We start from the raw sequence: 25922 nt of genomic DNA on the forward strand, positions 1-25922 counted from the left end.
TTATTTCAATCAATTACAGTCTTCACCTCTAGAATTTCTGCTGGCTTCTATCCAGTCACCTCTCTTTGCTGAAAGGTTTATTTTGTTCATGTACCATTTTCATTTAGCTGTCTCCTTATGTTCTCTTGCAAACCGAGTCACTTTAAGATTATTATATTGAATTCTTTGTCAGGGACTGGTAGACCTTTGCGTCCCCAACACCCCAGCCGCTTGGCTAGCTCATGCCCGAAATAACAACACACCAACTGTATTCATTTGAGAACTGCTTGGCCCCTGAACTCTAGCCCTTACAGGCTAATTCTCGCACCTGGACTAGCCCATTTCTAATGATGTGTGTAAGCACCCCAAGGTGCGCTTACCAGGAAGATTCTAGCCTTCGTCCATCCTGGGAGAGTGTAGCATGGCAAGCATGGCGTCTCTGCTCCAGAGCAGAGCTGTCCAGTCTCTCCGGGAGCAGAGCAGAGTCTGTCCTCACTTCCTCTTCCGCCCAGAATTCTATTCTGTTTACTCCTCCCATCTATGTTCCAAGCGAGGCCAAGCAGCTGGTTTATTATAACTTAACCAATGAAATCAACAGATTGATATATGACACTCCCACATCAGAGGCATAAATGTTCAGGATTGAGACTTCATCTTGACGGGTTTTTCCTGTGATAAATATAAAGTGTCCTCTATCTCTTCTGATTGATTTTAGTTTGAAGTCTATTTTGTTAGATATTAGGATAGCTACACCCACTTTTTTCTTTGATCCATTTGATTAGAAAATCTTTTCCCACCTCTTTACTCTGAAGTGATGTCTGTCTTTGAGGTTGGAGCGTGTTTCTTGTATACAGTAGAAGGATGAATCCTGCTTTCATATCGATTCTCTTAGCCTGTGCCTTTTTATAGGTGGATTGAGTCCATTGATATTAAGAGATATTAATGACCAGTGATTGTTATTTCCTATTATTTTTTGGTGGTAGTGTTTGTGTGTATTCCTTATTTGGGGTTTGCTGATGTGAGGTTATCTGTTGCCTGTGTTCTTTTTTGAGTGCAGTTAGCTTCTTTGGGTTGGAGTTTTCCTTGTAGTACTTTCTGTAAGACTAGGTTTGTGAATAGATTTTGTTTAAATTTGGTTTTGTCATAGAATATCTTATTTTCTCTATTAATGGTGACTGAAATCTTTGCTGGGTATTGTAGTCTGGGCTTGCATTGATAGTCTCTTAGTGTCTGCAGCACATCTGTCTAGGACCTTCAGGTTTTCATTGAGAAGCTGGGTGTAATCCTGATAGGTCTAGCCTTTATACGTTATTTGGCCTTTTTCCTTTGCAGCTCTTAATATTATTTCTTTCTTCTGTTTGTGTTTTGATTATTATATGGCAAGGGGAGGTTTTTTGTATTTTTTTTTCCAATCTATTTGGTGTTCTGTAAGCTTCTTGTATTTTCATAGGCAAATCCTTTTAAGGTTAGGAAGGTTTTCTTCTATGATTTTGTTGAATATATTTTCTGTGCCTTTGAGCTGGACTTAATCACCAATTCCTATTATGCTTAGGTTTGGTCTACTCATGGTGTTCCAGATTTCTTGGATGTTTTGTGTTAAGAATTTGTTGGATTTAAAGTTTTCTTTGACTGATGAATCTATTTCCTCTATAGTATCTTCAGCATTTAAGATGCTGTCTTCCATCTCTTGTATTCTCTTGATTATGCTCGCATCTGTAATTCCTGTTTGTTTACCCAGATTTTCTATTTCCAGAATTCCCTCCGTTTGTGTTTTTTTATTGCCTCTATTTCAGTTTTCAAGTCTTAAACTGTTTGAACTGCTTGCTTCAGCTGTTTTGATTTTTTCTTGATTTTCTTTAAGAGATTTATTGATTTCTTTCAATTTTTTTGTTTACCTTTTCCTCCATTTCTTTAAGGAAATTTTCCTTTTTAAGGGTCTCTATCATCTTCATAAAGTTATATTTAAGATCATTTTCTTCTGCTGCTTCTGGGTTAGGATGATCAGTTCTTCCTGTTGAATGACCACTGGGTTCTGGTGTCACCATGTTGCTTTTTATGTTGTTGAATGAATTCTTGCATTGGCACCTACCCATCTCTTCCTCCAATTGGTGCTGGTATTGTCTTTGCCTCTTGGTCCAATCCTCGCAGTTGATGTCTGTGTCTTAGAGAGCTGCTCTTAGTCTGCTCTGTCCAGTTGCTATCTGTGTCTCAGGGAGCCACTGAGGGTTCTCTTGATCTGTTCTGTGCAGTACCCACCTGTGCTTCAGAGTTCCTCTGAGGTTGCTGGGGATGGGTGGGTTTGGGGGCAGAGTGGGCCTTGTAGCTTACAGAGTGCAATCAATGGTGGGGGGAGGAGCATTGGAGGAGCCTACCTACAGGAAGCTTGCCTGCTGGTTGGCTAGTGAAGCTGAGGTAGGTGTGGGGAGGGGCAGGGGGTTTGCCCTTTATCAAGGGGCCTAGAGAAGGCAGTGCCCAGTTGGCTGGCTGATCACTCACCTCTTTGGTCTGCTCTGTGTAGTTGCAGCTTGTGCTCCAGAATTTTATTATTATAAGTAATAAATGTTACCCAGAATTTTATTGCTATAACAAATAACTCTAAGGCAGACAGTTTATAAGGAGAAAGGGATTGTTTGGGCTCACAGTTTTGAGGGCCTTGTGGGATGATAAGGACAATGTAACAACGGAACTGCTTACCCCCTGGTGGGGACATGGAGAGGCAGAAAGAGACAAGCACCCTACATCTACTAATTACCACCTTCCTATAGTGACATGCTAGAAAGAAGCTTTCAACACGTGGTCTTTGGGAGGGATGTAGTGGCATTTCATTTGTATTGTAGGCATATGGTGACTCAGGGGTCTTAAAAACAAAAACAAAAGACAAAGAAACAAAAATCCCAAAAACAAAACCTTGAAATTGTCTGGGTGGAAAGTGTTTTTATTTATTTATTTATTTATTTACATCTCTGGTCCTGGGATGGCTGTGGCTTAACTAACCATTCAATCATTTCCAGTTTTTAATTGCTGGCCTCCTTCTAATTGTGCTGTACTTCTCTGGCTACCTTGATGTTCATTCTGAGGTCAAGATGAAAGTTTTCTACATCACTCAGCTGTTTCTTTATGCTCCCATTCCTCACTGAAAGTTTAAGAGCCGCTAGTAGTATCCAGGTCACACTCTGCTGCCTCGAAACCTCACCTCACAGATAACCTAGTCCATCAGCTGTTAACTCAGCTATCAGCTGCACATGGGTTAGATGATACCCGGAGAGCCTCTACCCAATTCCCTAGTCTTCATTTCCATCAAAAACCTTGTCAGCAGGATCCTTACCATCCACATTTATGCAGGCATTCTGTTCCTTGGGGGGTCCCAACAGTCATTTATTAGGTTCATTCCACGGGATTCTAGGTGTGTCTCTGGTTTGGTTATCTACACCTTTTCAAGTTTCTCATATAAACCACCTTCAAGGCCTTTCCATGTTGTTTCAAGTGTAGTTAAGAGGAACGGCAATCACTAAAAAGGTTTTGTTTTGGGAATTCCTTTTATTGTGTGTGTGCATGTGGGGTGCTAGGGTGCATCTGTGGAGGGCAAATGTACAACCTTCAGGAGTTAGTTCTTTCCTAACCTGTGGGTCTCTGGGACTTAGGTTGTCAGGCTTGGTGGCAAGCATCTTTACCTGCTTTCTTCCTGGCCCAAATCCTTCTTCTTAACAAGAATTGTCTTTGTTAGTCAGTGTCTTAGTTAGAGTTTGATTGCTGAGGAAGGACACCATGTCTATGGTGAGCCTTACAAAAGAAAACATTTTGGGTGGTCCTTGGACTTCCCACAGGGAAGGGAACCCTGATTGCTCTTTGGGCTGACGGGGGAGGGGGACTTGATTGGGGGAGGAGGAGGGAAAGGGGAGGCGGCGGTGGGAAAGAGGCAGAAATCTTTAATAAATAAATAAATAAATAAATAAATAAATAAATAAATTTAAAAAATAAATATCCACCACCACCCGGAAAAAAAAAGAAAACATTTAATTGTGGTGGATAGTCCATTATCATCATGGTGAGAGGCATGGAAGCATGCAGGCAGACATGGTGCTGGAGAAGGAGCTGAGAGTTCTACATCTTGATCTGCAGGCAGCAGAGGGAGATTTCCCCACTAGACCTAGCTTGAGCATTTAAGACCTTAAAGCCCACCTCCACAGTGACACACTTCCTCCAACAAGGCCACAACTACTCCAGGTAGGCCACACCTCTAATAGTGCCCCTCCCTCTGAGCTTATGAGGGCCAATTACATTCAAACTACTACAGTGTGTAATGCATAATGTCTGACCACATGTAGATCTACACATGCATGTATTAGTTTATATATCCATTTACTTTGATATAATTCCCATTTTACCCCACAGAGTTTTCTTTCCTCATTCTGTATTTGTATGAAACCTGGTGAAAAAAAAAAATGGCTTCCCCAAAATATCAGTATATTTCTTAATCCAATTTTACTATATATCCAAATTTGTTTCAAGATTTTGTTACTCATACCACTACATAAAGAAATCATATTGAAAGGGAATTTAAGTGTTTGTTTGAAGTGGTCTCCAACCATCCAGCTCCATCTAATACCATGGACATAAGGCCAATTCTGTGTTCAAAGTAACTTGAGTGTGTTCTTCCTTCTACCTCACTGCAGTTCTGGTTTTCATTTATGCTACACATGGGATCGTTTCTGTGTTTGCTTTATATTTTAGGACTTTTTTCTTCTCATATTTGATTTACTTTTCTTTGAACATGTAGAATGTTAACATGCTTCCAAGAGTCAAAACAATACAAAATTATCCATAGAGAGGGAGAGTCATTTCCAAATCCCTCTGTTTGGTTCCATCCATCCCTTAGAGGTCAAGAATTACGTTGGTTTTTGGTTTTGCCTTGTCACACAGAAAGTAGAATTATATGTGCACCCATCTATATGTGTACATGTATGTGTACGTTACAACATATATATATATACCTGCTATTTTGCAGTTTGTTTTTCCTAGAGATGATCCCATATTTGAAAAGCTTTTCTTACTTTTAAATAGGTAGGTAATACCCAGCCTATTGACAGTCTGTAATTCAATCAACCAATTTCTCTTTTTAAGGTTTTGTTTTCAACTAATGTAAATTTATGGGGTCCAATGTGATATCTGACCACAGATATATGTATGAAATTATTATATCATGTTGGCTGACCATCACCCCATATAGCTTCTAGTTATTTTGCAATATTCACTACAATAAATTTAATCACCTTACTGTGAAGGACATCAAGACTTATTCTTCTCTAATTGTAATTTTGAGACTGTTGTTGATCAATCTGATTGACTGGCTTCCAATATTTTTATATTTAATACCGCAGTCACTTTGTGTATGTATGTATGTATACATTTGTAATTGTTTGGTTTTTAATATAAAAATATTTTATGAAGTAACATTTATCAATCCTTGTACTGTGATTATCCTTTGCATCATAAATTTAAAAGCAATTAATTAAAGCTAAGCGTACCCCTACTCAGGTTTCAGAGAAATTTACCAATGATTTCTTTTAAAAATCTGTATAACCTCGCCCTCCTTTTGCTGTCAAGACCCCTTATCCATTTGGAGTTTATTCTTGTGTGTGGTCAAAATCAAACTTATGCTAACACAGCTCAAAAGGCCGCCTTTCCCTCCAAGTGTTGTGAACAGTGCTTGTATAGCACCGTTCTATATGTGATTTCTGGCTATCCAAGGAACCCACTATGTAAACCAGGATGGCCTTGAACTCACAAAGATCTTCCTGCCTCTGCCTCCTAAGTGCTGGGATTAAAGATGTAAATTTATTTCTAAAGACACACATACAAAAACTAAAGATATATTTATATATCTATATAGATAGATAGATAGATATAAAACATATTTTAAAACCTGTATATTGATGGTGGTATCAGAGCAGTAGTTTAGTTCAACTGCCCATCCATCCATTTTAGCAGTTCTGGGGATCAAACCTAGGGTTTTGCATGTGTGAGACAAGTACTCTAACCCCCTTTAAACCATGTTGTGCTTGCAGTGGGATACAACAAGTGATGAGCGAATGTGCTGCTACCAGACCCCAGAGGGAGAGGAGAAGCAAGAAGGACGGCAGAGGCTAGAGAAGGGTGCCTGTTACAGTAGGGCAGGGCATCACCTCTAGGTGGAGACGTGCCCTGTCTCTCCCAGAGAAGTCAACCAAGTTGGGCAGGTCTAGGGCTTGGCTAAGGGACCACCTCTCTAGGAAGAGGTTTGACATTAAGATAATGCACTTTTCTTTCCCAGAATTCCTGTCTCCAGCACAGTCTCTAGAAACTATGAGGTTTGGCTGGATCTGTTTGCATTTAACAGAAAGGTGTAACAACCGTTTTTGCCTTTTGTTGTTGCTCAGTCATATGCTTTCCCTGGTACTTTGGGCTTCATTACTGTGTCTCTAAAGCAAACCCCTAGTCTCTTCCTCGCACCTGTCTGTCTCATGCCTTTTCACTCCTCTTCTTCCAGGTAGCTGCAGAGATAGCCTGGCATGGAATTTTTCTTTTACACTCTGATATTATCCTTGAAATTCTGTTTGACTTCCCTCTTAAATTGTTTTATTATTAAGTCCTCAAGGGAGGACTGTGATTTCCCGGGTGTCATCAGGACTGAAAACAGTTACTAAGTGTGTTATGTATGTGTGTCTGTGCGCTGTCTATTAAATAGGTCTTTAGATGAAACAATGAGAGCATACAAGACCTTAGTGTAGTAGAGTCTTAGTGTCTACACCCTGCTCCCCGCTAAAATGAATACTGCTCCTCAGAGACATGATGCTAGGTGTGAGGAGGGGATATGTACAGGATGTAAGAGGGTTCAGAAATCAATAAAGTACTCAACAATAGATGAGCAAATATTAAGGACACAAGAGTCAGTTTGAAGAGTTCATAATGGCGTGGCAGTAAGGACATGAATCCATTCGTCAGTCGGTCAGTAGTAATGGACACACTATGACAGCAACAACAAAAGCCCGGTTGGGTCAGTTAGTAAATCTGAAATAAATGACAGAACCAGAAAATAACTGCAGCTCAGGGAAATGGCTCAGTTAGAACAGGATGAATCATGAAGACCTGATTTTGAGCCCCAACAGCTACAGAACAAATTTATTGGGAATCTGGGCCCATGGCCTTGGAAATGTCAACTTCCATGTTAGTAACATCATACGAGATCAAATTCCTGAACACTGACTTGTGCCTTCAGAAGTGAGGTTTTGGGGACATCCTTATTATAGAGAGAATAATCTTACCATAAATGTGGGACCTGAATCTCATCACAAGGAAACAAGTAAAGAAATATAATTTTGGAATTCTACACAATGACCAATTTGGATTCTTAAATAATGTCCAATGATGTGAAAGAAAAAGCAGAGGATATGTTTTAGGCACTGTTAAATTCAATCAAACCATATTGAGCTGATTCTTTAATTTTTTTTTTTTTTTAAAAGCGGGGAAAGGGAGGCAGGAGAGACAGATGACTCAGAAGCTAAGGGCACTTGCTATTCATGCAGAAGACCTGGATTTGGCTCTTAGCACCCTTATGGTAGCTAACAATCACCTGCAACTCTAGTTACAGGGGATCTACCACCCTCTTCTGGCCCCTGCTGGTACTACATACATGTGTGTATATACATTCATACATGTAGGCAAAACTCATACACACAAAATTAATTTTTTTTAAAAAAAGATGCACATGGTAGCACAGTCCTTTAATTCCTGCATTTGAGCAACAAAGGAAGACAGATTATTGAGCTCGAGGCCAGCCTGTTCTAATAAGTGATTCCCAAGATAGCCAAAGCTACACTTTTTTGTCTTGAAAAACAAAACAAAACAAACAAAAAATTCAATAGAGGCGTTAACTATTGGCTAGAGTATACTCCAAATTCTACTCTTAAAAGAAATCAAAAGAAGAACAACACTGCATCTGGGTGTGGTGGTGCATCCCTATAATCTCAGCACTTGGGAGACTGAAGCAGAAAGATCATGACTTCAAGGCTAGCCTGGGCTACTTAGGAAGACTCTTTCACTCCTTTACCACTCCCAAAAAACAATATTTGGCAAAGTGACAATACTGAGTAAATATATTAATTTATTTTTATTGTGACACTATTGTTATAATGTAGAGACTAACATGTCCCCTGAGCCCGGAAAGATATATGAAACTCATTTCACTTAACTGAATGTTCATCATCAAATGTTCCATCATTTTTTAAGAAAGAACTTGGAGAAAATTTTAGTGAAAAAATATCTGTGACTTTTAGATTTAAGAGAACTTATACCATTATAATATACTGTTATCAAATGACATTATTAAGTACACTTGGTTTTCAAATGAGCATTGCTTTTTGCCCTCTTGACTGGACTGATTGGATAAGACATGCCTAGGAGATCTAGATGTACCCTTGATGACCTTTCCAGACATTAGTTCCCAAAGGCTCTACTGTAACGAACGGATAATCCCTTGGTGGGTTCATATGATGGTATCACTGGGAAGTGCTGGAAGGCAGGAGGTGGAGCCCCCTTGCTCCTTGTCTTTGCTTTCTGGTTGCTATGACTTGAAGTGCTTGCTCTACTCTGATCTGTTTAAATCATGATTAACACCCATAGTTTCTAAAATCATGAGCCAAAATAAATCCTTTCTCCCTTAAGTTGATTCTGGCATCTGGTCAGAGAAAAAGAAGAGTAATTAATACTGCATGTTTCCTGCACTAATGGACTCTCTTGGGCTCATTCGCTCTTGTTAACCACTACCAAGTGAAGACGCTGAAGCTTCCGTCCCTGTGCTGTCCCAGATCCCAGCATGTTCTTTCCTCCGCTCAGACCTACTCCTCCAACTAGAGTCAAAAGAACAGTGGAACCAGTTTGTACTGATAGGTGAGCCATTCAACCACAAGCCAGAGTCTTCATTTTTCTTTGCAACTTTGTGACTTAAACTCATTTACAGTTGAAATTTATCTCCAAAGAAATCTACTTCGTACTAAGTATATGCTCTTTTTCAGTGTTTGAGACTTCTTGAGAGATTATTTTTAAAATTGTTGAGGGCAAAACACAATTATATTTTTAATAGATTGACTCATACATTTAAAAAAATCATTTTATTAGTACATTGAGCATTCGGTATAATTTCTAGATGAGTGCTAACAATATTGTGATTATTTAAGCAGTGCAATGTGCACTAAGCTAGCCTGCGAGGGAGCCTCTTATGGCTATGATTTGCAGTCTAGCTGAAGAGGTGCCAGCTAATTTATTATAATTGAAGTACAAAAAACTTTTTAAAAGGACAAACACCCAAATGTTAGACAATGAACTTCCTACTGTCTGGAAATTAAGCATCATGCAGTAGAACAGTGTCAATGGAAAACATAACACATGAAGTGGAAAGGGGGTTGGCATTTAGTGCAGTTTTCTTATTTTTCAAATGCAAAATGGTATCACAATTTTGTTTTATGCCCTTGGATACATTTATTTATATAAATCACCAGACACAGACCCTAGCTTATCAATTCGAGCAGGATACTTCACATTCACGCTCTTCTTTATCATTTTCATATAGCATGCTATTCCAACTTTTCTATAATCCGAGCATTCTCAAAGAAGTAATTAACAATACAAAGACAACAGAGTGCACAAGAACCAAACAGTCCTGTCAGTTCTGTGAGATCAACTTCGTAGGCCCGAAGAGGTCAGGCATGTACCGTTAGAGGAGACAACCACCTTGCCACCTCCCTTCTCCTCCTCCCACACAGTTTCCCACAGCACCTTGCATGGCACACAGGAAGTAAACCACTAGTTTATTAGTGATGAGTAGATATCTTAGTCATTTAATCTTTACCTTCTCCATTTTAGAAACATGTAGGAAAATGCAACTTCATTAGGATCACCGAATTGGTGTTTGAGTTCTCAACTACTTGGTTTGGGTGTGGGTTCAATCTATACTAAATACTCTATTGAAGAGTCAGGAGGTGTTCTAATAGGTCTGCCTTTATATGTTATTTGGTCTTTTTTTTCTTGCAACTTTAATTCTTTGTTCTGTATATTTAGTGATTTGGTTACTATATGTTATGGGGAATTTCCACTCTGGTCCAGTCTATTTGGTGTTCTGTATGCTTCTTGTACCTTGATAGGCTTCCCCTTCTTCAGGCTAGGGAATTTTTCTTCTATGATTTTGTTGAAAATATTTTCTATGCTGTTGACCTAGGTTTCTTCTTCTCCTTCTATTCATATTATTCATAGATTTGGTCTTTTTTTTTTTTTTTTTTTTTTTTTTNTTTTTTTTTTTTTTTTTTTATAGTGTCCCAGATTTCCTGGATGTCTTGTGTCTGGGTCTTTTTAGATTTCACAATTTCTTTGACCGAGGTACTTCTCTTTTATCTTCAGGGCCCAACTATGTTCATTGCTACTGTGTTCATAATAGTCAGATACTGGAAACAGCCTAGACGTCCTTCAGTGGTTGAATGGGTAAAGAAAATGTGGTACATTTACATAATGATTTATTACACAATTATTTTAAAAAATCTTGAAATTTGCAGGTAAATGGATGGAGCTAGAAAAAAAAATCATCCCAAGTGAGTTGACCCAGAAAGACAATATGGTGTACATTTACTTATATGTGGATGTTAGCTGTTAAGTCTCTGATAAGCTTGGCAACTATAGAGGGGGTTGCAAGAATTACCTTGAAAAGGGGTCCTGCCACTTAGGGGAAAGGGCAAGGGATGTGGATCTGGAGGGGAGAGAAGGACCTGGTCCATGATGTTGATTGGAGACTGACAGGGGTTGGCGTATGACCAGGTAGGTAGTGGTCAGTAAAGTTCCATAAAGGACCTGGGCTGTGGAGGCACATGCCTTTAATCCCAGTACTTGGGAAGCAGAGGCAGGTGGATCTTTGTAAGTTTGAGGTCAGTCTGGTCTACAAGACAGCGAGGGCTATTACACAGAGAAACTCTATTGAGAAACCCTATCTCGAAAAACAAAAAAACAAAAGAACAAACAAAATCCATAGAGGGAGTGGAGATGATAGAGTAAGGAGGTGAGTAGGGGAGGTGACAGTTTGGGTTAAAGATGCGTCATAACCGGTCGTCTGTGCATGAGCTCAAATAGTGAGATGGAAGGAGGTTGCTTGGGAGAGCCTGAAGTCTGAGAAAGGCCAGAGGTAGGAGCTTTACCCGATCAAGGTAAAGTTCTTGTGAAGTTTGACAAGGGTGTTTTTTTTTTTTTTTTTAAAAGCATTTTTATTATTTGGGAAGTTCACATAACACACACTTATTACCCTTGTATCCAAGTCCTCCCCCCAGAAAAGACTTGGGGGGAGGGAGAGAGAAGACAGTCCAATTTTTTTTGTCCATATGGTCACTGGAGCATGATCAACCTCCTGGTGGCCTGCCCCTTAAAGAAAAGTGAGTCTCCCCCACCACCCCAGAAGGCCATTTGTTTTGGAGACTTACACTTCAGCTTCTGTCTTACAATTAGGAGTTCTCTTCAATGGCTTCCTGTCTAGGTTGTTACTTTTGTTGGGGGTGGGGGTTGTCTATGTCTTTCATTGGGAGTCTGCAGTTGTCGATACTGCAAAAGTTCCTTGCCTTTTACAGTCAGCAGGAACATAGCTCATGGACATCCATCTGGCCTCCAGTGTCGACATGTGTCATGGACCTCAGCATGTGTCATGGACCTCAGCACTCACAAAGCCCCCAGTGGTAGTCTGGCCAATGGGCATCCATACGGTTTTAGGTGGCAGCACAGACTATGGACATCTGCATGGCTTTTAATGGTAACACAGGCCACGGACATCAACACAGCCCCCAACTGCAGCAGGATCACAGACCCAGCAATGCCCCCCACAGTGCTACCATGGGCCACAGACATCAACATGGCCTTCAGTGGTAACAAGGACCACCATTGACATCAACATGGGTCCTGGCAGGACCACAGACCCAAACATGGATTGCAGCAGCAGCATGGACCACAGACATGAACATGGCCTCAAGGCAATACAGGCCATAGAACATCCACATGGCCTCTCTCCTCTGTTCCTCCAGCCTTCCCACCCCTGCATTCATTCATCACAGTGACATTGGAAACTGCAGCATGTCACTCAGTCTATTATTTTTTGCCCACACAGCTCTACATGCAAATATTCATGGCCACGAGCACTGGTCTGGTCAGCCTCTGGTCTCTGAAGCACTGTAAGGAGCAGACCATCACAGAGACAGCCATATTTTAGGTTCTCATCTTTGGTGGCAATGCTGTGTTCTCGGATCCGGTTCTGCTGCAGTGGTTCCTCCTTGAGGCTCCTCAGCTCAGAGGTGGAGTAGCTTGACCTACACAAAGTGCTAGATCTGGGCCTGGATGGCTGTCGAGTTGGTCAGGTCACCCCCTTACAGTGGGCTCTTCCGGGTGGGCATGACGGGAAACTTAAGTGTGGCACCTTCTACTAACGCCACCTGGAGAGAAGGAACCTGGGACCGAGGTAGAGTTTGTGAGCCTTTAGGCATGAGCAGGTGGAACAGGTTGTGGGACAAGATAGTGGTGGATGATCCACAAGTTGGTTGTTTGGGTCTGCGAATGAGGAGCTGCTGAAGTACATATGCGGAGTGCCGGTCCCTGGGTGAGAAGACCTAATTTCTTTGACAGGTATTCTACAGGTGCAAAGGGAGGCCACACAGTTGGTGGCCTAGGACTCTGAGGGCACAGCTCTCTTTTTCTGTATATAGAGGGAAAAGGGATGGGTTAGCTTTAGAAGGTGTAGTGTGGGGGCCTAAAGGAGGGCCTGCGGGAGCTTCTGAAAGGGCTGTGAGGAGTGGGCTGCCTTATATAGAGGGTGGGCAAGCATGCAAAAGGAGGGGACCCAGGAGTCTAAGAGGGTCAGTCCAGGCGAAAGCAAAGGTGGTTTGTGACTGTATGTGAAGGGGGGACAGCAAAAGCATCCTTGAGAAATGGGAGGTGCCTGAGGGGATAATGGAAAGGAGTGTGTCCGGGTAGAAGGGGGACCACTGCAGAATTGAAGAGATGGAGATCTTGAACCAGGCAGTAGGCGCCATTGGACTTTTTAACGGCAAGTATAGGGGTGCTAACGGGGAATGATGTGGAATGAAGTAGATTTTTCTTTTCTTAGGAGGTCAGAGATGACAGGTTTCAATCCCCTGAGGCTCTGGAGTGAGAGCAGGTCCTGGGCTTGGGTGCACTGGGTAGGGTCTTATAACTGAGGGAATGGTGCTTGGAAACCTCAGACTTGGGGGTCCGCCTGTGAAGTGTGTTGGAGCCAGTAGGTTGGGTGGCTAGGAGGGGAGGCTACTGGTGAGCTTGGGGTCAAGCAAATGGGGAGCAAAGGAAATAAAGGTTCCCACTTTGACTAGAAGACCCCTTCCTAGTAAGGGGCTGGCAGGTTGCCACCAGCAGGAAGAAATGAGAGGAACACCCCTGAAAATTCAATTGAGTGATAAGGTCTGGGGAGGTGGTAAGACTGTCTTCCTACCCCAACAATAGGGGAATGAGGAGAGGTGGGTACCCAAAACTTCAGGACCAAGTAAGTAGTTCTGGTGTCCAGGAGGAAGAAGGATGGACTGCCCTGATACTGTAACAACTATCCAGGGCTCTCTGTCAGAGATGACAATTGGTCAGGCCAAGGGAGCCCAGAGTCCCCTCAGTCATCCATGGCTAGACCTAAAAGGTTAGCTGAAGGGTGGCCTAAGTCTGATGTCCCCATGTCTTGAAGGACACGGGGCAGTCAACAGTCCAATGTCGCTCTTGATGGCATTTTGGACATTGTTGAGATGGCCTATGGGGGTTAGGGCAGGCCCGGGTGCAGTGACCCTACTGACTGTGTTGGAGGCAGGGACCTGGTGGCAGATGCGGAAGCTGGTTAATGAATGGCCTTGGGCAGCGTTTGCTATTTCTTTTCTGTTTACGAGCCTTCTCATCTCTCCCCTGGTACACCTTAAAGGCCAGTGCTAAGACTTCTGCCTGTGGGTTTATGGGTCCTCTCTCCAGATGCTTAAGCTTGACCTTAATGTTGAGGAAACTCTGGGGAAAGAAAGAGGTGATAAGTTGTTTACCCTCTGGGTTTTGGGAGCCTAGACTGGTACACTCTAAGACGAGGTTTGTGAGTGTTGCATTAGGAGCAGCAGGGCTGCGTCCTGGCACCCAGCCGCCCGCATGGCTAGCTTATGCCCCGAAATAATTACATGGAAACTGTATTTTTTGAAACACTGCCTGGCCTGGCTAGTTCCAGTTTCTTATTGGCTAGCTCTTACATATTGTACATATTGTACATTGCTGAAGCTAACAAAATGTATTTACTTACATTTTAAAAACACCAAAGGTCCAAAAAGTATTGGTTTTATTTTGTTTTGAATATTCACTTCCTAAGAACAAAAAAATCTCCACTGGAAGCACTCACAACCACTGGATGTCATAAGGCAGGATGTAGTATGGACAAATCCACTTATACAAAACTCTGACTGAAAAGGAGAACGTTTGCTATAAGGGAATTAAGTTGGGTGATCAGATTGCAGGATAATCATGTACTCCTCTACCCACAGCAAAAGTCTCTCAGACAGTACAATAATGATGGCTGGGAGTTTATACACAATTGATTTGGGAGTGGCTATAAAAAGCAACCAGAAAACACCTAGGTGGAGTTGTTTCCAGGCATTTAATTTAGTAGATTCTAAGTGCTATGATTTCCTAGAGGGATGAACACCTCAAATCTCTCTATGCAGGAAATTGTAATGTGTTCACTGTGAGACATCAAAAACACTTAAAATAGAAACTGCCAAGTGTACCTGTGGTTTGAATGTCACATTTATTAGGAGATTAAGAGGTGCATTATCCACGGACTATAAATAGTGCACAGCTGACTTTATTCACAGTCAAGCAGAAATGAAGCCAGTGCCAACCTATTTTGTAGACACTCTTGTTCGTTTGTTCCAAGAAAAGTTTGCACCGTAAGACTTGGACTTGGGTTTTGGAACTTTCTTCTCTTCCACATCATAGCTCCATCCTAGAAGGAAAAACAAACAAAACCAAAACAAACCCACAGGAACAGAATTAATGAGGATGCTTTAGAAACACAGCAAAAAAGACTTACTTTTATAATTTCATGTTCATTTATGAACAGGAATAAATGTCAACATATCTGAAATATAAATATTTAGTAACTTGTTTCCTCTCAATCCTTTGCATAGGAGTCCAAACACTGCCTGAAGATGGGTTGTCATATTTCAAAGTAAAGGTGTAACCTATGATTTAAATTTCTCCATACTTAAAATTCCTTGCTTAATTACCAACGGCTATGCAATATGTAGAATTAGATTTCTACAATGGCTTAATTTGTGACAAATTTAACCACTACAAAAACCACTCAATAATATAATATAATAATAATCACCTCAACTGCTCTAAGACCTAGTGTCTTTATGACAGTCTGGAACACATCAGAAAAAAGGGAAGAGGATCAAGTTCTGTCCCCTTACTAACAAAAGTAAAAACTGAATTTCAATATTTGTTTAATGGTTAAATGATTAGTTCAAATCATAGACTAACAACACAAATTTTGAGACCTGATTAAAATCCAGCTGGATCTGAATATCTGGCGGGGCCGTGAGAGTTGTACTTAAACTCTCAATTTCAGGAGATTTTAAGACAAACCTAACAGCCTTTGGTCAAAAATGTTCTTTTCTGAGTTTGTGTCTTCTCTCCAGATGCCTTTGTGTGTGTGTATGTGTGTTTAATAACTTTGAAAACTGGACTTCTTTGTAAGACTATCTCTGTTTTGAGTCCCATTTAGTTCTCCCCAAAGAAGGGAAAAATTAAATCAACAATCCTCCTTGAACAAACTGTTACCCTTATGCTCCCTTAGGCTAAGCAACTCTTACAGCTTTTATTTTCCTTTATAAAATCCACTTTCCCAACATTCTTTTCTCTCTGGACTCTTTTTCAAACTGCATGTTGCATAGTCTAAACAAGTGACTTCTAAAGAATTCTACTATCTCTCCATGGGTATAGTATATGAGTAACGCCCAGGCCAATTATCAATTATGCCATAACTGACTTGTGAAGTTCAAAATATCCTACTGTAATTGTCTAAGAAAGGCTAACAGTAGCACTGAATATGGCACTTTAATCTGTTAAACTACTTGATTCTCCACCATCCTATTACTGGTATTTAATGTTCAAACAAAGCGCAATACCTACAAGGAAACTGGAAATCAGAAAGGCAAACTCAGCAATAGACTAGCTCAACTCTGTCAGTTTTTTCCTTTTCTTTTTTTGGTGGTAGGTAAGTACATACAATATAATTGGCAGAAAAAGGGTTTATGACGGAAGCTCCCGGCTTCAGAATAGTCTTTCTCACTGTTTATCAGGTCCCTGAGATGTCTAGAGTTTGGGATGTGGCAGATGTGTTTGAATGGCTGCCTTAATTTAGCTATGTGATGTATGTGAGCTCATCACAATAAAGTGGTTAAGAAAAGAAACATAAAAGTAACTATTTAATTCATCTGCTCAACATTACTCTGAGTAAATGTTTTGAGTACTTCCCTATTCGTTAAGAAAGCAACATTACAGTTTAAGAGAAGCAGGTCTCATAAAATAAAGTACATTAGATGGTTACTCTCATTTCAAATCATTTATTAAAAGACATTAGGATAGTATATACTTCATAAGGTTGTCATGAGGAATGGATCTACTCAAAGTAGTTATATAAATAAATTTCTATTATACTGAGTCAATTATATCTGTCTGTGTGAGGAATTGGACATAATTAGCAACAACCTAGTTATTAAGTATTGGAGTAGTCTGAGCATGATCATTCAAAGACTGCAAACTTGTAAGGCATTTTCCACATCAATCGGCAAATGCTGATAAGTGTAAAATACAATTTAATGAAACAAATACAACACATTTACTGAACATTTTCTATTTGTTTAAATTACTGATAGCTTATTATATGGGAAGGACTATTTTTAGAGACTGGGGGTAAACAAAGGAATAGAAAAAAAACAAAACCCTCTAAGCTGTTTAAAGAAGAAGAAAAATGAATTGTTTATATAAATGCATAGTAATCAACGTGCTGAAACAGACACTCCTTGAATGAAACTACATGCCAACTCTAATGACTTCTAGAAGGGCAAGCCCTCCTTCCTTCCTGGAGAAGATCTGGGAGTGCACCAGATAGTCATCTCTGAGGAAGATTTCAGGGAAAGAAAAAGTAGCTACTTAGGCCCTGAGGCGAGAACACAACTGGTAGACTGAGGTCTGTGTTTGAGTTTGTAAGTTACTTGGCTTATGGGACAGGCATTATACATAATAAATTATACATATAATATATTTATATATACTGGGTGGTGGTGGTGCACACCTTTAATCCCAGCACTGGGGAGGCAGATCTCTGTGAGTTCAAGGCCTGCCTGGTCTACAAAGCTAGTTTCAGGACAGCCAGGGCTACACAGAGAAACCCTGTCTCAAAAAAAAAAAAAAGTTATATGTAATTGGTTATGGTTTATCTATATCCAGACTAAATATATATATCCAGACTAAATATATATATTTTCAAAACAAAGCACATGGAAAAATAGGTTGAGTTTAAAGCCATACACTGTCCACCTCACATGTAAAACTAAATTTTTAAAAATGTATCTTGTAGGGCTGGCGTTTGATTCCCAGCAACTGTATGGTGGCTCACAACCATCTACAGTGGGATCTGATACCCTCTTCTGGAATAAGGGTGTACATGCAGATAGAGCATTCATACACATAAAACAGAGCATTCAGACACATAAAATAAATAAAATATAAATATATATACACATGTATATTGTAGTTACCGTTTTGCTTTACCCACTCCCTTTCAACCTAATTGTATACTTTTTTTCATTTAAGAAGTATTTTTACAAGACTTTTTAAGAATTCCTGAAAATGAAGTGTATGTACCCACAGTGCTCACTCCACCTTGTTCCAACTATGGAGGAAGAACCAAGAAGTTTTCTAATGTTGAGTCTACGTCTTGTTATGGCAGTCATTGGTTAGGTTACTCAGGAATTCTATGATTGACTGATTATTTATTTAATGCCAAATGATGGGTAAGAAACATGCTTTATCACCACCTACTGACTGGCAAGCCAGACTTTCCAGTTTAAGAATGGTGTCCTAACAGGAAATGAAGAAGTGGGAATATATGGACAAAGTCCACTGCACACCTTACATGAGAGCCTGGGCACAGCTCTGCTACTTATTATCTGTCTGGTTACAGACTTTCAGAATGCTGTCAGGGCCAGTGCCATGAGAGAAGAGTAGAAAAGTTGGACGCAGGTTTAGTTTTTCCTTTATAGTTATAAGTTTAGTTTCATGTATAGTTATCAATGGTGACACAGTTCAGAAGAGACCTGTGGTCTGCATCTGATCCCTATGACTGCTTCCCCCGTCACATGACTGTTAAGCTCTATAGGACAAACTCCCCTTATGTTTTTTTGTGGAAACCAGCTTTGTTCTTAATGCTGAACAGGCGACTGCATTTGTCTGATGGAAAGCAGTGGGGTTATGAGGCAGGCTGGCAGCAATCACAGAAGACAGTGAAGTAAAGGAAGACCATGGAACCTTGGATTTTCATTCACCAGCAGATATTTCTGCTCCGTTCTGGGACACTAGTATGAGGAAGCTGCAAGAACAACACTTGAGAAGACACTGAACCTGTACTTAGCAATGGGTAAGCTACGGGAATTATACACACCCTTTATTTTTACTTCTCATCTGAAATTTGCTGCTACAAAGGAAGAATTTTATATGAAACTGAACACAGATTCAGTTAAATATAAAAAACAAATACTTCAAACTTGTATTTTAGATGAAACAGTACATTGTCTAAAGAATGCTTATATAAAACGAAGGTGCAGTCTACGACAATGGTCCCATATGTTGTCTTATTAGGTCACTCAAAACCAGGCCCTGCTTTTTCCAGCTGTGCTACAAGAAGATCAAAGCAACTGAGTCCAAGGCAGCTGCCCAGGGATGGAGTAAGGCTCCTGGGACTGCCATCACTTCCCACTGAGGAGAGTAGCCATATGGCACAGATTAGCCACAAATCCACCCACCAGCACCTACATGATGAGAAGCTGACTGCTGTTTCACACACTAGAATGTTTTCACAAAAATATTTTGCACTTTAAGCTATAGTATAAGAGAAGTACATCTGGCAAATGCTTAAGAAACTTAAAATGTGATCTTTAACGTCCAATAACTATTTTTTTTTCTAAAAGCAGGCCATCGTATTTTATAGTCTACACTGTGTCTGGACTGTTCTATTTCCGACGCAATGATTGGTGCAATCTTTTCACACACGCACGTATATACCATGCACGCACACATGCCCTTGAAAACAAAGCAGACACAATAGTTATGACTTTCATATGAAATAAAGAAAAACCCATTCATTTTGATTTACAGAACCATTTCATTTATGGCTCAGTAATAAAGAAATACAGAGAAACATTCATTTGTTCTTTTACCGCTTGACAAATTTTACTGTAGATACCCCCAATTCCAGTCTTGCAAAAGGTTCTTCTAGAACCTTTGAGAACACAACCACAAACCTGACGTTAATTAGGATGGAAGCAAACAGTTTAATAATTTTTGCTGAAACAAACAAACACCATATAATGTGACACACAACTGGAAGATACTGCTATACCTTGGGAGATCCGAACAAACCAGTCTGAGACACTACAGGAGGCACAAGGGTAAATATGTAAGGCTTCAAGCTGCTTTCCTGGACTCTAATCTGGTATATCACACCTAGTGGAAGGCTAAGCAGACACCTAGCGTTTGAGGTGAGGAAAGGTAGAAAGACAGCTACCCAGGAATTTTACTTCAAAAATCCCACTTTGAAATGATTGTAAGTATCTTAGAAAATGTTTTAGGAAATACTAAGGAAGTGACTAAGGTTGTGGATAAAGGGGCAGAACAACCATCCTGTGGAAGGACATAGGCGGTCAGCAAGCAAATAAAGGCACACACAGCACCCGAAGATTCATTAGAGTAACAAACACCCTATACCTGCTAGAACTGTGATACCTTTCAAAAACCACCACCCTCTGATGCAACAGTCAATGGTCTCGCTAAATGTATTTTTCAACAATACACTATCATATAGATTAGTATTTCCAAATCAGTAACTGGAAACACCTATTCAGAATTTGTCATAAAACAAATAGATCAACCACAACTGTGACTTTTGTATTTCAAAAGTACAGTTGAAAACCAGTTAGAAATTTAGAACACCTTTCTAAAAAAATGCCTTAAGACGAAATATGCAAATATCTAAAATACATGACTAAACATTTTGAAGTAATTAGTATGGGGCATGAGCTATTTATAGGCATTGCCAGAATCCTGCTTAACTTGTTAATATACTAGGAACCCCACCAAACCACCAGAGAATCCTACCATAAAACAAATGATTCCAGAGTTGGGGGGGTGGGTCTAGGACTAACCCTTCTCCCTTATTTTCATCTACCCTCATTGCCTTTCTCAACCCCCTGAAATCTCCCAACCAGGGATTGGGAAGAAAGAGCTAAGTAGGAAGAAATCTTCTGTAGGCTCTTGGTACAAATACTACTAACTTGTTAACTGACTTACTCATAAACACTCATCTGTAGCCCCCAGCTCAATATACTCATCCTTCTGCGGTCAGCTATGGTGTGCACAGAAGGAGAACGACTTTACATGGCCTCCTGGCCAAGCTCAAGCAAAGTACTCTTGCTGCCTTCTTGGTTCAGCCCTTGGACGCTCAGGTGTCTTCTTCAATGTCTATTTAGAGCCACATTTCACTGACTCCAATAGTTCCTAGCATGGTGCTAGAAGACTAGGATGTGACAAGATGGGTATTGGATAACCTTTGTTCTGGTATGAGTTCACATGTTGCTCTTTACAAGTTCAGGGTAAAGTATCTCTAGGCGATACATAAAACAGACTCATGTTGGTCAACTGATGAAAGCAGTTCATCAGAGGCTTGGAGGAACTCATCTCTATTTTCCTAGAACAACTGTTCAGTATCAGAGAACGTGATTATCACCAGTAAAGTGAATGGCTAACGTTGACAGGCACATAAATTCTGTCCTATCTCCCATCTGCTGACCTTTACTCACTGACCTTATTCTAGAAATACCAATTTTACATCTATTTGAAATTTATCTAAACATTCCTTTACTTTGTTTAAATTCATATTGTCTTTGTTAGGTCTTAAAACCAAAAACAACAACAAAACCCGCACCCCAAAAGGGCAAATCCACCAACTTCATCCAAAGTGAAAGTCTTGGCTCAGCTCAAACAAGACTACAGGAGGAGCCACTTAACTATCTCCCATTCCTGTGGCTTTCTACTGACATGAACCTATGGTGCATAGCAAAGCCAATGCTAGCCCTCCAGACTCCTCAGACCCCTATTCACATACACTTGTTATGCATCTCAAAGCCTGTGTTATCCTCCTGGCCCTTCTCATGTCCTCTACTCCTCCCCTTTGCCAACTCACAGGCTGTTGCAGACTACAACTTACTTCCCACTCTCTTTATAATGAGGTTTCTCCCCCTGCCCCTATTCTCTCTTGCTATTCTCTGCTACTCTTCTCTCGCAGATTGCCCTGGACATGTCCAGTCTGCTTCTTTTTCTTCTTTCTCTCTGTGCTGGACTCTTCTAGATGTCTTTGGATATTCTTTCTCCCTTATTCACAATAAAAAACTTTCTCCTGACCATGGAGTTGTAATTTTGATAGTGTCGTTACTGTGTCCTATTTACAGTCTTGACTTGCTTTTTCGAGTTGTCTGTAACACCTGCTAGGCTTCTTTGGAACTCACAAGTGAAATAAATTCTTTAATGTATGTGTTCATTTCACTTACAAGCCAAATATGAGTGACCAAGGAAAGGGAATACAAATTAAGTCTACTGAAAATGCATGTTTCAGTTTTCTAACTGTGAAGTTTACAGTCAGAGAACAAAGTTTTTGATCGAATCACCTTTACATACATTGGTGGGAAACACTGAGTAGGCAGGCTAACAGAGGGCTCTCCTCAGGTCCCGTAGGCCTCAGATGCTCTCTGGTGTCTGTTTATCTGTTAGTCACAAGATGTTATGCCAGACCCAGGTGGACAAGCAATGATTATTAAGGGGGTGAGAGATACTCCAAAAACTATAATTTGGCTCTGACCTATAAATTCTGCTTTTTAGACCACTGTGAATACTTTCTCATCAGGATAAGGTGCAGTTCTTAACACTGCACACAGGAGAAAAAAAGAAAGGCTTCTCTGAATTACAGAGATGCTGGTGGAGCTAGTCATATAGCATTTATGGTCCCAGTTCTAAAATTCCAGACAGGACAATAAGCACCCAATTGTAAAGCTTTGCTAGTTCCTATCAAAGAGCTATTTTCTTTTCAGATACTCCAAATTCTCAATTTATTTGAACTCAAAACAGCAAAGATTACCTAGCCAGAGTCTCTTGTTTTTTTCCATAAACTGTTCATTTGTTTACTGGAATCATTAAATGGCCAGACAGCCTATAAAAACAAGTCACAAAATTAATGGCAAAATTAAAACTATAAAGTGGAGTAAGGGGTGTTCTCTTGTGCTTCAGTGTACAGGCTGAAGGATAGGTACAGAGCTTCTGTGGTGGAGATGTGTGACTACACTGACTGGTGAATCTGCTGGATGTCTCATGCGGACCTCCAAAACCGGTAAGCAAAAACTTTTATTCTATTTGAATGTGTTCTTTATCAAGTTACAAATATTTGCCAATCAAATAAAAGTGTTACTTCGGATTAATGTTTATAGCCATAAGAATGTAAAAGTGTCTTTTTTTTCCCCTTCTTCTTTCCAGGGTTTCCAGGGTTTCTCTGTAGCTTTGGAGCCTGTTCTGGAACTAGCTCTTGTAGACTAGGCTGGTCTCAAACTCACAGAGATCTGCCTGCCTCTGCCTCCCAAGTGCTGCGATTAAAGGTTTGTGTCACCAACGACAGGCTGTAAAAGTGTCTTTAGGGGCTGGAGAGATGGCTCAGTGGTTAAGAGCATTGCCTGCTCTTCCAAAGGTCCTGAGTTCAATTCCCAGCAACCACATGGTGGCTCACAACCATCTGTAAAGAGGTCTGGCGCCCTCTTCTGGCCTTCAGGCATACAGGCAGACTATTGTATACATAATAAATAAATAAATTAAAAAAAAAGTGTCTTTAAATGGGTTGATTAATCTTTCCAGTAGTTTTATATAAAAAGAACCTTACTTTTTATATAAAAGTCTGTAGAATTTGCCTTAAAAATTTATCCAAGATTATTCTTAAAACCTTAGATGCTAGACTGGCAAGATGGCAGAGAGGCAAAGGTGCCTGCCACCAAGGATGTTGGCCTAAGTACCTGAGTGTGATCCCTAGAAGACAAATGGCAGAGGGAGAGAAGCAACTCTTTCAAGTTGTTCTCGGGCCTCATAGTGGTATATTATTTGTGTTACAGTAAATAAGTCTTGCCTGAAGATCAGTACAAAGCAACCAGACTAGTTAGCCATACAATGATGTGGGAGTGATTTCTTAATAATAAAGAAACTGCCTCGGCCCTCATAGGACAGAAAATTAGGTAGGCGGAGTAGACAGAGGAGAATGCTGGGAAAAAGAAGCTGAGAGGAGTCGCCATGATGCTCCCACTCCAGACAGACGCAGGTTAAGATCCTCACTGGTAAGCCAGCTCATGGGCTACACAGAATATTAGAAATGGGTTAGAACAATATGTAAGAGCTAGCCAATAAGAAACTGGAACTAGCCGGGCCAGGCAGTGTTTGAAAGAATACAGTTTCCGTGTAATTATTTCTGGGCATAAACTAGCCATGCGGGCGGCCGGGTGCCGGGGACGCAGCCCTGCCGCTCCTATTTCAACAGATGGCGCCCAGACGTGATGGGCTAAATCCACTTAAAAACCTGAGAAGGCTTAAAAATAAGGGAGAGTTTAACACAGATTTTTGCTGTTTTGTTGGTGGCGTGCTGTAGAGAGATTCCTGATTCAGCAACAGCAGCAGAGAAAAAAAGCTGCATCATTTTAAAGCGCGGCTTCCTGGGAGCTGTGCTGCCAGCATGAACTCTGGCTTTAAAGCATTTCAAGGCTTTTATGGGACTGGATGTTTGTGTTCCGCTTGGGATCGGAGGAGAATGCTCTGAGACCGTGCCGATGGCTCAGAGCTCCCCGCCTGCACCTGGGCAGAAGGCAGAATCAGGCTTAGGCAGGCGGAAGAGCATGGCGGATTCCTGCCGCTATACAGAGACGCATTTTCAGACTGCGCAGTGCTCTGCATGTCAGATTTGGCTGTAACTTGGATGAAAAGAGTTTCTGTGCTGCACACTCAGTCTCAGAGTTAAACTGCTGAGTGTGGCTCCAATGTGGACTTGCTGTGTGCCTGAAACTGTGAATGGTTCAGGGGCACCAAATGACTCTGAGGCAGGAGCGGCTGCTCCATGCTGAACTGTGCTGGTCTCAGGCAGGAACTACCGTAATTACCTTAAAACCGCGCAGTTAAGGTTTAGACTGGGCAGGACACAGGCAGTACCGTATTACCTGTACATGGTGCAACTTAAGTTTTTAAGAAATGCTTAACATTTTAAGAAATGCTCCTGGATAATAAAAAAATTACAGATTCACAGTAAAACAGATTCAAACACTGTTGGATGAATGTACGTAGGCTTGGGGGGAAAAAAAAGAATATAAAGAATAAAGTTAATGTCTTAAAAAGAAAAAGGGTAAAGTCTTTAAAGAGACAGAGTACAGAAGTACAGATAGTTATAGATTAAGAGAAATAAAGAAAAATAAGCCACGTAAAAATGGAAAAATCACAGAGAGTCTGGATTATGTACATTGTGTTTTCTTTAAAATTTTTGACTGTGAAGGAGCTAAGTACAGAGAGACATTCCATTATATGGGCTGCTAAGCTGAACCTGCACATATGTTCTAAAGGTATCTTGACTTCAGAATTTGGATCTAAGGTTATGATGCTTTGGAAAAGTCCTTCTTTTGTTTTTGCAGAGGATGAGACCCTGTGGATTGCATCTATTCCGATTTGGTATGATAGACCACGCCCTCCTGAAAGGTTGCTGTGAACACCCTCAAAAAATTACTTCACTCTACTGCCAACTGAGATAACCCTGGAACACAGGTTATATCATGAACAACCTAATTAACGACGCCCCTATTCAGCAGGAAGCAGTTTGGAGAGAAAAAACTACGCCCATGTTCCCAAATATTGTTTATAAATGTTCTTTTACATTTAAAGGGGGATATGATATAGATAGGAATAATTTACATTGATATGGATTTTACGGTCAATTTTGTTATATGTATATGTATTTTTGATCTTGATTAAGGTATTGTGATTGTGTAGTTCATTTAAAAACGTAATGTATAGTTAGGAAATATAGGTTGTTAATGGATAATCATTGATAATAGTAAAGCTTGTAGTCATGTTAGATTTTCTAGATATATAGAGATATATTTCAGTTAGATAGGCATTCTTCATATCTTTCAAAGGCTACAGAATATGGCATTTAAATGTTTTAATAACTTAGGGCTTTTCGTGACAATGAGACATGTCTGCTCCTGGCAGCACCAGATACTTCAAGAGGAAGATGGGCATCGAAGAGGATCCTTGTGGAGTTTGATAGCCATTTGGGCAAGAAACTGTTCTTGCCTGGACTATTGCATAAACTGGACACAGAGAACCCGCAGAGAGAGGACTACTGAACTTGCCTAAAGGTGAGATGGTCTTTCGGGGTTCCTGATTCATGAAAGAGTCTGCGAGACATTCTGCAGGACACAGCAGAAAATGACTGAACTGTCTTTGAAATTTCCTGCTTCATGGAAATGTCTCTGGATACCATGGGCCTG

General features: G+C 40.5%; 1 protein-coding gene across 2 annotated transcripts in view; it reads right to left on the minus strand.

Moving 5' to 3' along the window:
- Nucleotides 1–14808: 14808 nt before the first annotated feature.
- The window catches only part of Ndufs4 (NADH:ubiquinone oxidoreductase subunit S4), a 108215-nt gene continuing 97101 nt past the window's right edge, over nucleotides 14809–25922 (minus strand). For both annotated transcript variants that reach the window (XR_007593673.1, XM_050152830.1), the window contains one exon: nucleotides 14809–15025. Coding sequence is in view for 1 of the 2 variants with exons in the window: in XM_050152830.1 (XP_050008787.1) it covers nucleotides 14922–15025 (104 nt within the window). In the remaining variant the exon portion in view is untranslated. The remainder of the gene's footprint in view (nucleotides 15026–25922) is intronic.

Source organism: Alexandromys fortis, unplaced genomic scaffold (genome assembly GCF_014885135.2).
Source record: "Alexandromys fortis isolate MF-2015 unplaced genomic scaffold, M_Fortis_MF-2015_v1.1 scaffold_73, whole genome shotgun sequence".
Classification (NCBI taxonomy): Eukaryota; Metazoa; Chordata; class Mammalia; order Rodentia; family Cricetidae; genus Alexandromys; species Alexandromys fortis.